Consider the following 16,876-nt stretch of genomic DNA (forward strand, 5'->3'; position numbering starts at 1 on the left):
TATTATTATTATTATTTTGTAATACTTTTTTATTATTTCTTTGTTAATTTTGTTATTATTTCAAGTACTTTGCAGAGCTCATTTTACAGCCCTATTTGGGTATTGAAATCCTGGTCCCTATCGACTTCAGTGGGGTCTGTGTTTGTATCAAAGTTTGGCCTGATTTACGGGTCCTGAAGCAAATTTTGTTGCAAAATTATGGTTACCCGAATTCGCCCATTACTAAGTATAACAGTGAACAAAAGACCTACATACAATAATAATTTTTTTGTAAAACCAATTTAGGATAAACTGTACTGTGCTGTAATTTTATATGTAAGATGGGAGTTGTAATTCTGAGCAGTGTGCACAATGATGGCTACTAATTTAGTTGTCCCTGGGATGATATCTACTTTACAGCTGATATCTACTCCTAATGAACTCAGGAGAAGGAGGCAGTGGACAAATTTGTTGGAGGGTCATCAATTGCATCTTGATGGGGAGGGATGCTAAATTAACTATAATAGAGGGGACACTAAATACATTTTAAGGAAAGGGGCAGATGGGCAGATGTTTACTTAATTTAAATGGAGGCTTAAAGGGGTATTCCGGGAATCAGCATAATTCATATACAAATGGTTACTCAAAATGTAAGCTAATGCGTAATTAGTTGTTATTTAAAATTTTGCTCCCCTTAGCAGAAAATGCTGCTGACACACACTGTAATGAAGAATTAAAATGCTCCGCGTGGAGCAGACACAGGACAGAAGATGGCCGCTGGTCACATGTCCACATCACATGTCCTGCACCTGCCTGGGCAGGTCATGTGATCACCACTTAGTTTGACTGTAGTCGGTTGGTTGCAGTACACCCAGTATGGCCGGTGTTATGGTGATAGCAGTTATACATCATTACCATAGTAACAGAGCAAGAAAACCTGTTACATCATCACTAGGAGCAGAGCATAAGATGGAGGAGGAGTTACTGAGAACTAAAGGATCATGGAACTTGTAGTTTCTAGCGGCGGCCATCTTAATGATAACTCCACCTACTTTAGAGAGGCCATAAATGTTGTAAATCAGAAATTCAAACTATTTAAGCTCCATTTTGTGACTAATGACATTGAGTTGTGTTACATTCATTTATTTATATCATCATGGGTTTTTGTGTCAGACGTTCATATTCCCAGAATACCCCTTTAAGTGAATTGTACTTTACTTATTTTACTTACTGGGAATGGAGGCACTATGTCATAATGGATTTGGGTGAATAATATATCAATAAATTAAAGGGGAGATGGAGTATATATTTTAGATAATTTCGGAGTAGGCAGTATTTTATACAGAATGGATATGTATATATTAAAATCAATTCATATACAATACAATTTTATTCATCCCACAGGAAATTGCTTTGTATAGTATATAACATATTCAACACACATAACAAAAGTCCCGATGGGAGAATGAAAATGGCATCCTTCCAATATTAAACAAATATATGTGCAATTTATATATCATAGTATCATAATATCATAGTAAGTAAGGTTAGAAAAAGGCATCAGTCCATCAAGTTCAACTAATAGATAATTATTTAATAATTCTTTATTTATATAGCGCACACAGATAATGCAGCGCTGCACAAACCACGACAAATTGGTCCCTGTCCCCATGGGGCTCACAACCTAAACAACCTAACAGTATGCTTTGGAGTGTGGGAGGAAACCGGAGTACCTGGAGGAAACCCATGCAAACACGGAGAGAACATACAAACTCTTCGCAGATGTTGACCTTGGTGGGATTCGAACCCAGGACCCCAGCACTGCAAGGCAGACTGCTAGCCGCCCATAATCATTTCACAATGAGCACTGTATTGGAGGGTCACTGTATTCAAAAGGATTTAAGGATACTATATATACTAGAATTTGGTGGGAAGTGGGCACAGTATGTGTTGCTATGCCTCTTATTGGTCTTTGTTATTATGGTCTTGTGGTAGGCTGGTAGTGGGACACACCTACTCCATTCAGACTATGGGCCATAAATATCAACTATAGTAGGATTGATACCATCTGGGAGTCTTAAGGCTGCAGTATGTAACATGCACGAACAAGGTAACAGAATGCCAACATGTCCTGTGAGTCAAGTACAGGTCCGGGACAGGAAGTATTTTCTGCCTCCTATCTCTTAATATACTCGCACCATGATGTCATGGTTCAGCAATCTCATGGTTCAGTTTTTTACTAATCTGCAGGTTCAACATGAGTAGTAGAGTAATAGCATCCTTAGATAAGGAAAAGGGCTTTATTTCAGTGGAATGTGGCTCTATGTGGGAGACATTAAAGCGACTGAAGATATTGTCCTATTTTTTGGGATGGGTTAATCTACTGTATCACCTTGTGACCTTGTGAAAGCATTATGGTTAATGGGTAACTATCTAAATATTTTGCTTGTCAGGATGCTTATTACCTCGCCCTTTGTATTTGCCCTAGTAATGGAGTAAGTCTTGTTATGACTATTTTGATTGTGTGTGCAGTAGCTTTTATCTATATTTCGTTAACCAATATTTATAAAATGTGAATGCAAAAAGTGTGGTGCTAATGTCTAGAAAAGGAACAGAGTGTCTGCATCAATAAGATATTGACTCAACTCCATATATATAAATAAATAAAAAGCACTTTATTGAGAATAAAAAGTGTACATAGTAAAATCTAATAGAATTAAGATCCTTGTTAACTCATTTCATTTCTCAAAATCTAAGGACAAACATATGATTGCTAAAATAGGCTGACTGTGTAGGAGACTGGCTAAAACATCAATCAGGCCAAGAAGTAAGGGCTTTGTGGTTTTCCTCTTGCTTCTTTTACTGATATGGTTTGGTCTGACCACCCGGAACGCTGCCATATTGGCTATTGCTATGACAGCCAGGAGTCTTTATAAGACTCAAGGGCCTATCTTTGCTGCAGATCATTAACAGTGTGCCAGTGGCACACTATCACCGATCTATAGCAAGATTTGAAATAGAAATGTAATAAAAAGTGATCAAAGAACATTCGGTCCCCCACATGGTAGCAAGAAGTTACATTTCATCTCGTAAAAAATGATGCCTTAAAAAGCTCTTTACACCCAAGTATGATAAAGTTATTAGTGTCAGAAGATAGAAAAACTAAGACATTTTTTATACAGAATTCTTTTTTAAAAAATTTATTAAAATACAATAAAACCTGTCTTAGTTTTGTATCCTTGTGATTGTACCAACCCAAAGATGAGTCAATAAAAGCCGTAAAAACCAAGCCCACGAGAAAATGGCACATAGATTTTTTTCCCAATTCCCAGTACATGGCATTGGAATATTACATACTGTAACTACAAAGTACAATTTGTTATGCAAAAAAAGCCTTTACACAGCTCTGTTCACTGAAAAATAAAACAATGATAGATTTGTGAAGGTGGGGAGTGAAAAATGGAAATACAAATACAAAAACTGCTTTTAATGGAATAATTGGGCCAGAGCACTTTGATCACATTGAGAAGGGCATGTGATTTTGCTTCTTTTACCGCAGAGAGAATAACTGAGTCTGAACAACCATAGCGACATTAACAACATTTTGCTTGTTATTACCTCCATTTTGCAGCCCCCTACTCCTTACTTCCCCCCTTTTACAGCCATTTTTTGTTGTTAAAATGTTGGTTCACATTAATTGCAATGAGCTTCCACTTCAGGGCTTAACTTTTTTCTAGAGTTCGTCAAACCTGCTTATTACTGATTAAAAGTTATTTCACAAAGACTTTACAGTAATAAAAGTTAATCCATATGATGACTTGACTGTCATATATGGCCATATTGACATTTTTACATTTTGTGCTGTCACAACCAAATGCATATGTAAATGTGTAACTATGTGTTAAATTGCCAGTGGACACACTTGTGCTAAATTTAAATGAACCTCTTGGGAATAGGGTGACATTGTCCCTGGTGTAACTAGTGATTTGTGAATTATTAAATCTTCACACTAACTCCATACAAAATGACATTCCTGTGGTAAAATGAATTTATATCGCAGAATCTTTTTTACTTGCAGGATCCTCGTAGCCGACACAAGTTCAAAGTTCACAGCTATAGCAGCCCGACTTTCTGTGATCACTGCGGTTCTCTGCTTTATGGATTGGTTCACCAGGGAATGAAATGTGCTTGTAAGTCCTTTATGTAAGCAGTTGCTTATGAAATTCCTCAATTGTACATAAACATCTTCATGTTACAGTCCAAAAGGGTTTAGCTAATTATCTAATTAAATTAAATTAGTGTGGTTGGTAGTATATTTTACGCCTCGCTTGTACTCCAACTAGAAACATGCACCAAACCTTTAAAAAACATTAGGAGGGATTTATTAAGACTGGCGTTTTAAAAGGCAGTCTTAAAATACACACTGGCGCTCCAGGTTTAACCTGGTAAAGATTTATGCTATAATCTTCTCTATAATCTACATAAGAAGTTAAATGGAGGCATGGGGTGCAGGATTATTACAGTGGGGTTAATCTATATAGTAGACAATCCTAAATAAATGGGTTTTCAGGCTATGTTTGAAGGTTTGTAAGGTGAGGGATAGACTCATTTTGGTTGTGAGTTCAAGAGTTTAAGAGACTTTTTTTAAGGATGTGCACACAGTTGCCCCTTTTTTCGGTGCACTTCGCTTTATGCTGTTGTGACAGAATTGTGATGCAGTGTAGTAATAAATGTGGCACAAACTATGAGTACACAGCAACACGCCCTTTAGGTGCACAGTTTTCAAAAGTGTTAGACAAAGTGCAACCTGACACTAAAGTGTGCAAGCACTTCAATAATACATGTGCAAGCTCCAAAGACATTTTTTCTGGCGCAAACTTGGTGCAGACACAATGATATATCTGAGCCTATGTGTGGAATGGTATTGGCTGATTAGGTCAGAGATATATAGAGAGGAAAGGTTGGGGATGGTTGTGTAAATCAATAATATATACATTACAGTTGTCACTGCTCACTCTTGTAATGAGTTATGCTTTTGTACTCTATACATGACAGAGTTACAGTAAAAAAGAGATCAAAAACATCATGAAGCATTGTTACATGAACTATATAAGACAGTTGTAAAGTATTTGCATTATACAGTAGTGTAAATGTGCTTTATTTGCTGAAACGAAAAACATCATATGTTTATAAATAAGGGTTTTCAAGTTTGATATATTGTCTTCCTATAGGCTGTGAGATGAATGTACACAAACGTTGTGTCCAGAGTGTTCCTAGTCTCTGTGGTGTGGATCACACTGAGCGGCGTGGTCGGATGCGCATCAGGGTGGAAGCAATTAATGATGAAGAGTTTCAAGTAACAGGTATATAATTCCGTATACTATCCATCTACTATTAGAGATACTTTTTATGTCATTTGAATATTTGATTTGATTTACAATAAAATATCTATTTGGTCTTTCAACAAATAAATAAAATACCTATTGAAATTGCACTAACAAACAAACACCTATTGAAATTGCACTTTAAAGTGAGTCTAATGCCTCCCCAAGCATTTAATTTTCTGGTATTTAATGAGGGGACCCAAATTGCAAAAATGGGTCAGTTTAGAATTTGTCGGGTTCTGTACCCATAGACCTGCAGACTGAACAAATGCTGCTGTTATAGACCTGTGTCCATGTGACCTGCTTTATACAGGAAAAAGTCTTCTCTAGGCAAGCCTGTGATTGGTCGGGCTGGATATGTGACTCTGCAGTATAAGAGCAGGAGTGAGGTTGGTGCTCTTCATAGGGTCAGTCAAATACACAGGGACTTTTTAAAAAAAAAATTATCCTTTTCAGTAGCATAGCTAGATTGTAAAAGTGATCCTGTCAGTGAATTGCGTGCAGTAATACTTGTATTGTAAAGATGCTTTTGTCAGTGAATAGCATACACTCATAGCTAGATTGTAAAGCTGCTCCTGTTGGGAATTAGCATGGACTAATACTTAGATTGCAAAGGTGCTCCTGTAAGTGAATAGCATAACCTTATACCTAGATTGTAGAGATGCTTCTGTCATGATATAGGGTGTACTAATACATAGATTGTAAAGGTGTTCCTATCAGTGAATAGTATGCACTAAAACATAGGGTGCTCCTGTCACTAAATAGTGTACACTTATATCTAGGTTGTAAATATGTACTTATATCAAGATTGTGAATGTGCTTCTGTCAGAAAATAGCAGTCACTAATACCTAGAATGTAAAGGTGCCCCTGTAAGTGAATATATTCCACTTATATTATAAAATTGCTCCTGTCAGTGAAGAACATTCAATAATACCAAGATAGTACAAGTGCTCCTGTCAGTGAAGAGTATTCAATAATACCAAGATTGTACAAGTGCTGCTGTTAGTGAAAAGGTGCAGTAATTTCTAGATTGTAAGAGTGCTCCTATCAGTAAATAGTGTGCACTAATACCTGGATTGTTAAAGTGCTCCTGTCAGTGATTAGCATGCACTAATACCAACATGCTGTAACTGTAAATGAAGACCAAGCACAAATGCTTAGTTTGTAAAGGTGCTGCTGTCAGTGAATAGTGTGTGCTAGTACCAAGAGTGTAAAATTGCTGCTGTAGCGAATAACGTGCACTAAGGCCAAGTTTGTTAATATGCTGTTGTCAGTGAATAGCATGAACTAATACCTACATTGTAAAGGAGATCCTATCAGTGAATATCCTGCAGTAATATGTACATAATAAAATACTGTTATTAGTAGTGATGAACAGACCCAAAATGTGTCATCCAGAGCCCAACCACTTGTCATTATTTTGGATCTGTGTTTGCGAAAAAGAGCTGCTTAATTAAATGCTAAAGCATGCCTGTGATTGGCCAGGCTGAAAATATGACTCTGCAGTGTAAAAGCACACATGTCCAGATGTCATTACACACAGAAGAAAGCCATGGAGAGGTTTATTCTCATCCTAGGGTCAGACAGAGAGGGACTTGGAAAAACAGCAATAGCCCTTGTCAAGTGTATAGAAGTGGCTCCTATTATTACGGATTATTAAGTAGAAATCTGAAATAATTGCCTAGTTAAGGGCACTCTGAAGATTTTCATCAGTGCAGGGATATTCTTACTAATTACACAGGATTATACAACGTACTGATCCTACTGATGCTCTACATACACGTAACTACGAGCGCTCAAGGATGCTCCAGACTCCCGATATGTATAATAAATATCGGATTTTATTGATTAAAAGATCAATATATTACAACGCGTTTCGGTCCGGTACTCGGACTTTCGTCAGGCAATCCATATGTAGTTCCCTTAAATATAACATGTATATATTCTAAAAAAAACAGAAGTGCTCCGTTACCGGTAATCGTAATTGACTTCCGGTTCAGAGCATTACCGGTGCCGGTAAAATCATAAATTATAAATCACAGTGAAAGACATATTACAAAGTGTAGATAGGGTATCCGTACTCCCATGGGTATCTACACCTCCGTGAGTACGGAATGCTCTTTTTTTAAAATGCATACATAAAAAAGCTATGTCATATACATGGAAAGTTTTTGGGTAACCTAGCTATCTACACTTTGTAATATGTCTTTCACTGTGATTTATTATTTATGATTTTACCGGCACTGGTTTTGCTCTGAACCGGAAGTCAATTACGATTACCGGTAACGGAGCAGGTCCGTTTTTTTTTTAGAATATATATATGTTATATTTAAGGGAACTACATATGGATTGCCTGACGAAGGTCTGAGTACCGGACCGAAACACGTTGTAATATATTGATCTTTCAATCAATAAAATCCGATATTTATTATACATATCGGGAGTCTGGAGCATCCTTGAGCGCTCGTAGTAATGTGTATGTAGAGCATCAGTAGGATCAGTACGTTGAAAAACCTTCCCCGGGTGACCCTGGAACACGGAGGACGGGATAACCACACACGTCGAGCTGACGGATACTCATGACTTTAATCCTATATGCTGAATACTGATCATCGATCAGGTGAGAGTCCCACTGGACAAAAATCTTTTTGTTATACCAAGTAACATCGTGAAGATTGCACCATTGTGCATCACTCACTCCAATCCCAGGTTTTCATATACAGGATTATATAGTAATTCTATTACATGCATCTGAGAGGTAGTGTCACAGAATAGCGCACATGAATACATGCAATAGAAAAGTAGTGTTGTCACAGTATAGCACATATTATTACATGCAACAGAAAAATAGTTTTGTCACAGAATAGTACATATTATCACATTCATCAGAAAAGTAGTGTAAATATAAAATGTTTTTTCACTGCATTTAACCCTGTGATGGAAAATAGCGCCCAAAGTCAAAAATGCCACTTTTTTGCCATTTTGAAAAATATAAAAAATTTAATGAAAAGTGATCAAAAGCTCATGCAGTCCATAAAATAGCATTGAAAACATCATCAAAAGTTGCAAAAATTTGCATCACCCACAGCTCCGTACAGCAAAGTATGAAAAAGTTATTAGCACCAGAAGATGGCCAAATATATTTTTTTTGTACAGGAGGTTTTCATTCTTGTAAATGTATGAAAACATTATAAAAACTATACAAATTTGGCATCCCCGTAATCGTAACGACCCAAAGAATAAAGCAGACATGTCATTTGGGGCGTACAGGGAAATCAGTAAAATCCAAGCCCACCAGAAAACGGCACGAATGCTTTTTTTTCACCAATTTCACTGCATTTGGAATTTTTTTCCTGCTTCCCAGTACGTCTTGGAATATTTAATAATACCATTTTACAGTGCAATTTGTTACGTAGAAAACAATCCATCACACAGCTTTGTACATGGAAAAATAAAAAAGTTATAGATTTTTGAAGGTGGGGAGTGAAAAATGAAAACACAAAAACAAAAAAGGGCTGCGGCAGGAAGGAGGTAGTGTTGTCACAAAATAGCGCACAGTATTAAGTGCATCAAAAAAGTAGTGTTGTCACAGAATAGCACACAGAAATACATGCATCAGAAAAGTAGTGTTGTCACAACATAGCACACTGTATTAAGTTCATCAGAAAAGGGGTGTTGTCACAGAATAGCGCACAAAATGTGTGCATCTGAAACATAGGGGCAGATTTACTTACCCGGTCCGTTCGCGATCCAGCGGCGCGTTCTCTGCACTGGATTCGGGTCCGTCCGGGATTCATCAAAGCAGTTCCTCCGCCGTCCACCAGGTGGCGCTGCTGCGCTGAAGTCCGCTGAAATGCCTCGAAATACACCGGCCTATCCAGGATGAAGGTGAGTGAAATTTTCGCGACACAATTTTTTTTTTAAATGCGGCGGTTTTTCCGAATACGTTGGGTTTTCGTTCGGCCACGCCCCCCGATTTCTGTCGCGCGCATGCCGGCGCCGATGCGCCACAATTCGATCGCGTGCGCCAAAAACCCGGGGCAATTCAGGTACAATCTGCGCAAATCGGAAATATTCGGGTAACACGTCGGGAAAACGCGAATCGGGCCCTTAGTAAATGACCCCCATAGTGTTTCAGCAAACACTATTATGTGGATCAGAAAAGTTTTGTCATTAGTAAAAAGCACACAGTAAACCCCTTTAAGTTGCAAATTTGGGGCCCCTCCACTTGCCCTTACCTCAGACATAGGGGACATGAATAACTACTATTGCTTTCTTTTTCTTTTTTTTGTGCAACTTTTTGTGCAGTATCAAGCAGCATACCAAAGAGAGCTTCCTCAAAGATTTAATGCAGTGTTCCATATTTATCTTTGTAGCCCAGATGTTTGTTCAATTTGTGAGACGTTTGGGCTCCCAAAAGAGAGCATGCTAGACCAAGACTTACTTTTGGGAGCTACTATTTGGGACTAAATAGTTGCACATCACAAAAAGTTGCAAAAGTGAGGCAACTAATCACATGTATCACAAAAGGGAAAAACTTAAGATACATTGCAATGATTAAGTAGGTCACCTTCAGGAAACTTGAAAAAGTGGCAGCCTAAAAACTATGATACATGTGCCCCATGGAGTTTAAATATTCCCAAAAACTTGTATGTTACAGCTGGCACCCGTCTGTAGTACCCGTGATCGGAGTTTCCTCCGATCATGGGCATTAACCCCTTACATTCCCTGGTCACGTGTGCGCTAAATCGGACCACCCCCACCCCGACGCTTACCGGGGGGGGGGGGGGGTCCGATCCTCCGCTGTCATCCACAGGGTCTGCCAGTGCCCCGGGGATACGTGGCTTCTTCCGGGACCTGGGTCCTGCCTTCTGGCAGGTGAAGAAGAGCTTGAACAAGCGATCAGAGGATCGCTTGTTAAAGCCAACCTGTAAAAGTAAAAAAAATATTTTAAAAACACTGAATATAAACATTTATTAATAAAAAGAATTAATTAAATAAAGTTAAAGTCCCCTTAACACAATCATTCCATATACATATTTGATAAAGTAAAAAAAAACACAAAATCACCAAAAAAACACATATTTGGTATCGCCACATCCGTAGCAATCTGTACAATAACTCAGTACCATTATTGGACCCGCTTGGTGAGCGCCGTAAAAACAAAACAAATTTGACAAAAATGCACCTTTTTCATTAAATTCCCTGCACAAAAATGTTCTAAAAAGTGATCAAAAAAAGTTATGTACGCCAAAATGGTATCACTGAAAAGGACAACACAACTAAACAAATATAAATAAAAATATTAGCATTATATCTCTGTAGAGATGGCGATACGAAAATAAATTACATTTTGTCTGTATTAGTTTTTCTTCAGTAAAATTGTAAAAATACTAAAAAAAACTATATTAATGAGGTATCACCGTATTATTATTATTATTATTATTTATTCAATTTATGTGGGTAAATTTTAGGGCTAAAAACATATTTATAATAAATATTAGTGAATTCCAAATCAAACCTTCATTTTGATTGAAGTTCTGTAAAATACATAAAAGGTTAACAAGCTTCCTACATGAAATTTTGAATAGTTTGAGGAGTGAAGTTAATAGAAAGGGGTAATATTTAGGGGTTTCTATTAACACAATTGCCAAAACCCCTATAGAAATGAAATGGTCCTTAAAATAATTGATTCTAAAATTTTCTGCTGTTCGATTTGTGATCTTTCTAGTGTTGAAATAAAACAAGAGGTCACTTATAAAATGACGCCAACACAAAGACAAGATATGGTAAATGTTAGTTAGTAACTAATTTGCGTTGTATGACTATCAGTTTGAAAAGCAGAACATTTTGAAAAGTTTGAAATTAGCTAATTTTTTCAAAATGTTTACCTATCTTTTCATAAATAAATGATGAAGGATTGTAAACCAAGCACACTGACATACTGCAGGACCTCCACTACTTTTAGCTTCGTATGCACAAAAATTTATGCAAATGAGCCTGAGGGGCTCTGTGCTCCATAGATGTTAATGGAACATGGAGCCCCTTAGGCTTATTTACATGTTTTATGAAAAAAGTTTTAAAATTAAGGTCATAGGAAGTTTAAAGAAGAGTAGATCCTGCCAGAGGGGGCACACACCAACATGTAAGTGTGCTTGGTTTACAATCCTTCATCCTGGTGGTAGATGTCCTTTAATATGTGCATGTAATGATTATGCAGCTCTCCGCAATATTACATCATTATGCATCACAACCCAATTAATTTTATTTTATACAGTGCATCAATTTCTTAATCTAACCATATCCTGAAAGTGCTGAACATCTTGACTGTGACATGAGACTATTCCTTTTCATTATCTAAGAATTTGTGTAATCTAAAAATTTTCCGATGTGCAAAACATCCCCTGTTCATGGATAATCATTTAATCAGAGCAACTGTTACCTTGTGTTTTACTCGAATGTTTAGCACCATCTCTTGGATTACACTTGGAGTACAGACACTTCCCCTTAGCAACAAGCTAAAGTTAAAAATAACCTTTATATGCTATACTTGGATTTCTTCCTGTTGTTTTTTTGCACATTAAAACAGCATTCAATCAGTTCTTGAGCCAAAGCAGTGCTACCATGTTACCAATGTAAATATTTTAATGAGGGGTAACAGGTTATATACATATGCTCTGAAAATAAACACTGATGATAGATAGATAGATAGATAGAAGATTCCAAAGCAGTGCTGCTATAAAGGACAAAATGTACATATGTGCCAGCCAACAAAGCCAGGCCAGAAACACACATTTAATAAACCTAAAAAAAAATGTCAGCACTCTAGAGTTTCAGTGAAAAAAACAACAAGTGGGGTTTATTCAGAATAAACATGCAACAGTGAAATGTATTGTGATAATCCTTCTCTGGGAATATTTGTTTGATAATGTGGACAGTTATCATGTATAGTCAATACTGTATAGACAGGCACTATATCACTGTGCCACCCCCACTACAAGCTGGCAGGTGCAGTGGTAAAACATCATCCTACCTATCGGCCTCAGTACTGCACACAGCAGGAGAGGAGACAAGGAAAGCTGCTGCTAGGGTAGCTGGAGGCAACAATATGAGTGGGAGCTGGGTATAATATGAGGTGCCCACAACATGAACTGGAGGAGGGGGGCAGTGTGTGGGGGTGAAGTAAGGGTCAGGTTAGGGCTGTATCTTTTATCCCTCTTTCACCTAAACAAAAGTTGGGAGTTATGTAATATAGAGCAGTCCCAGTTCAACTTGAACAGAATTGTTTCAACAATTCTCTTTGTTTTCTCACTGGGTTTCCGTTGCATCATTAATGAAAAAGAACAGGAGCTTCTACAGAATGAGGTTTTCATAATGGTGTACCAGAGGTCACCTTTAGATGTGTCCCATTGATTTTTTCATCCATAACACTTTTTTGCCCTTAACCCCTTAAGGACGTAGCCAGTTTATAACTTAAGGCTCTGGCCCCATTATGAGATTATGAGATTGTTTTTTCCCCACATTTTCGTAAATTGAAATAATTTTAAGGCAGATAGATTTACCACCTAAATAAGTTGCTGAATAACATTTCCCATATGTCTACTTTACATTTTCATGATTTTTGAAATGTCTGGATAATTTATTTTGCTGATGTGCGGCTTACAAATCGAATATCGCTTTTCCGGATTTTCAGAATTGACTATTTTGGGGAAAAATACCGTTTTGAATGAAATTGTAAATATTTAGCATTAAAAAATCCTATCCAATCAACCCATTTCCAAATCTGCACCCCTTATACAATCAGAAACAGTTTTTAGGAAGATTGTTAACCCCTCGAGATCTTGAAACAAAATGGAGGTGAAATTTAGCATGGTCAAATTTTGTTGGTTATACGTTCATTTAGCCCTGAAATGTACACATTTCCAAAAGATAAAAAGGAAAAACCCGTCTTAAAATTAGTTATGCATTTTCTTCCGAGTACATAGACCACCCACATGTCACCATTCCTTGTTTTATGGGGGTACAGCGAGGTGCACGAGGGAAGGAGTGCTCTGAATTTTAGTTTCCTCATTGGTCACAATTGAAATCTCTAAAAATTTTAGATTTTTCGTTATTGGGACCATGTGATGGCATTTTTTTTGCGTGATGAGATGCTTTTTCCAGTGTTACTATTTTGGGGTTGGTATCTCCTATTGTTGAAAATTTATGAACTTTTATATGACGGCAGGAGTAGAAAAGCATTTTTTTCGTGTTCACCGTATAGCCTAATAATCATGTTATCTTTATCTATGGGTCAATACAATTACAGGGATACCATACTTGAATATTTTTTTTATGTTTTACTAAATTTGCCAAATTAAACCTCATGTGGAGAAAAATCTATCATTTTTGTTTTGCTGTTGTCCGAGGGGCATTTTTTATTTTTTTGGCTATGGAGCTGGTTGGTAACTTGTTTTTTGCAGGACATGTTGTACTTTGCAACAGTATAATTCTGGAATACATATGTTTTTTCAATCACTTTTTATTTTTTGTGGGATGAAACATGTAACAATCATAGTTTTTGGCATGTTTTTAACAGATTTTGTTACGGCGTTCATCATACGGGTTCAATAATTTTTTACTTTTATTCCAATGGTTGTAACAGAAGCTGTGATACTATATATGTGGGGTTTGTGTTATGATTTAGACTTTTTTGTGTGTTAAATGTCTCTTTATATGTTATGGGGCTTAAGGGCATTTTTATTCATTTATTAATGGATTTTTTTTATTGAATAACATTCTTTTTTTTACTTTTTTATTTCTTCCACCATGAGTAATAAAAAAGCAATCATCTGATTGCTTGTTCATGATAATACTCTGCAATACTTATGTATTGCAGGGTATTAGCAGTGTCAGCCTATGCACATGAATAGGCTGACACTGTGCCTTTAAGATGATGTCATAGGGAAAGGGAACCTGTCATCAGAAATTGGCCTAGTAAACCACTACTAGTATGTTATCAAGCAGATGAGTAGTTTCTACATTATGTTCTTTCATTACCCATTGTGGTAGCATCATCCAGAAAATCAACTTAGAAGTGAAATGTAAATTGGTTTTATGAGGTCAAGGAGGTGGAGAGTTTAACACTGCAGATGGCTTATCCTGTTTCAAGAAATTCACTGTAATTGATGGTCCTGCATCCAGGGACATCATTGATCAGATTTGGGAGGTGGTGTTCAGAGGAAGGGCGAGCTTAACATTATACATCTTACTTACATCTCACTTCAAAGTTGATTTTTCTGGATAATGTCACCAAGATGGGCCATGAAAGAAACATGATATAGAACCTGCTCAGTTTCTTGACGACACACTGGTAGTGTTTTTTCAGTCCAATTTCGGCTGACAGGTTTGCTTTAAGCTAAGCTCTACAGTAAGCTTTTCCTGAACTATGTGGGATGCAAAGTGTTCAACTGTGTTGAGTAGTGACAGATCAATTGTTGTATCATAAATCTGAAACTGCTGACATATCTTATGGATAAGTCTTCAATACGTATAAGCCAGAAAACCACTATCATGGTAACTCCTTGGTAAAGAACATTTGGTGCTTTGTATATAAAAAATTACAATGATCAGGAGACCGGTCAGTTTATTGAAGAGAAGCCAAATTCAATGGAATGACAAGCTTGGGAGCAAGCACAGATACACCAAGTTGTTTCTGAATCCAGCTCAACCTTTATTCAAATATGAGACTTTTTATATGCTTAAAGTAGGGCATTTACTTAAAAGAGGGACTTCACAACCATTGGTCAGTTTCATCATGCTATGAAGTAACTGATTAACAATTAGCAGGTCATAATGACATGAGACAACATATTGGTTGTTAGATTACAAGGAAATAAAAAGTAATAATAAAAGCAATAATAGCCATGTAATACTGACCTGGGAGAAACAACTTATCGGTTAAATACTAGGTGCTGACATTGATAATAATCTTATGTTCCACAGCTCTTAGCATTTATATGATTATTTGAAAGATCAAAGTTCTTTCAAGACCTCCACACAGATCATGAATAATATTTCCCAGAAACTTACATAAACACCCTTATCATGTAAGAAGAAAATATGGACCCTGCACAACCAAAATCAAATAGTATATCGACATGTAGAGTGAAAAGTATAGATTTCAAAGAAATCATGTGCCATGATCCAAAAAAACAGTAATCCTTTATTTAAACCAAGAACACATTTCATCCAAAATAGGGATGACAGACAATCTAAAAGCAATTAAAAAATGTACTAGATACATCACTGGTTGATACAACCATGTAAGGTGACCAACAAACACACCTCCTTCACTAACGTATAAGGGACCGAATCACCCAAAATAGAAAATAGCCAAAATGAATGTCCAATGTATAGCAAATTACTGCACACAACCTATAATAAGTATACATGCATGTGTAGGCAGACCAAATCAATATAAATAGTAAAGATGGCAATAACAAAGATAAATAACAGGTCACTGCAACGCAAATAAGTGTGTAAGTCAATGCATCAAGCTGCATGGCAATGGGGGTGATTCATTAGCAGTAGATTGCAGCGCTGCACGATGTTTGAGTGGATTAGATGCGCACCTGGTGGTGAGTGGATGGGGAGAATTTATGGGAGTATGACACCTTAGGGGGCACTTTTACCCCTGAGGAAGTCTCCGGAGGGAGACGGAACGCGTGGGGAGCCCTCCACCCCTTCTACTACTAATGAATCAGCCTGATGCAAGAGAACTGATTAAATTCTGCAGCTATTTGTTTTTTTTGCCTTAAACTCATCAAATACCCTTTGGAATCTATATAAATTCTTGGATCAAAGGATCCACCTGGCAGTGATCTCCTTATGCTACTGGGTGTAGACGGTCTATGTTCAACTGACCACTCTGTATTTTTAGAGGACAAATTAGTTGGTAAGGCATAAATACCTGCAACTACGTTCCTGTTTACTGGTAATCTAGATTTTACAAGGTTTTCCCACAAAAGAAAATTCTCAAATTTCAATGGTCTAGTGATGTTTACACAATAAAGATCATTTTAACCCTTTGCTTTACAATGTTACTCTTGCTGTTTTAGCCCCTATCACTCAGTGATGGTCAGTATAAAATTCCAGGGTGTGGGTGGGGGCACATTATAATCCATCTAGTTCTGTGAGCTGAAAATGTGGTTAGATTATCAGGTACAGGGTTTATATACACTTTCATCTGGCTTCTGAAAATTGTACTAGTATCTGAAACATAGAAAGAGAGATGAGACAGATCAGCTCAGCTACATATCTGTTCTCCCTTCCCAGACAAAGAACTTATCTGCCTGTAGCTTGCAGCTTCTCTCTCCTCACAATGTGCTGTTTTCTGGCAGGAAGTGAGTGAGTGTCTGTGAGCTCTGTCCTGGACTGCAGGGGGGTGGGGCTAGAGTGCATGGAGCAGAGAGAGAAACTCAGCTGCATGGCGTCACACAGAAATCCAAGACGGCATCCCTGACCGTAAGTC

At 37.2% G+C, this 16,876-nt stretch overlaps 1 protein-coding gene across 3 annotated transcripts in view; it reads left to right on the top strand.

The window, feature by feature from the left end:
* The window catches only part of PRKCG (protein kinase C gamma), a 556,381-nt gene that overhangs the window by 300,752 nt on the left and 238,753 nt on the right, over positions 1-16,876 (top strand). For all 3 annotated transcript variants that reach the window (XM_072110472.1, XM_072110471.1, XM_072110470.1), the window contains exons 4-5: positions 4,058-4,169; positions 5,211-5,342. In XM_072110472.1, coding sequence (XP_071966573.1) covers positions 4,058-4,169; positions 5,211-5,342 — 244 coding nt within the window. The remainder of the gene's footprint in view (positions 1-4,057; positions 4,170-5,210; positions 5,343-16,876) is intronic.

Source organism: Engystomops pustulosus, chromosome 6, assembly GCF_040894005.1.
Source record: "Engystomops pustulosus chromosome 6, aEngPut4.maternal, whole genome shotgun sequence".
NCBI lineage: Eukaryota > Metazoa > Chordata > Amphibia > Anura > Leptodactylidae > Engystomops > Engystomops pustulosus.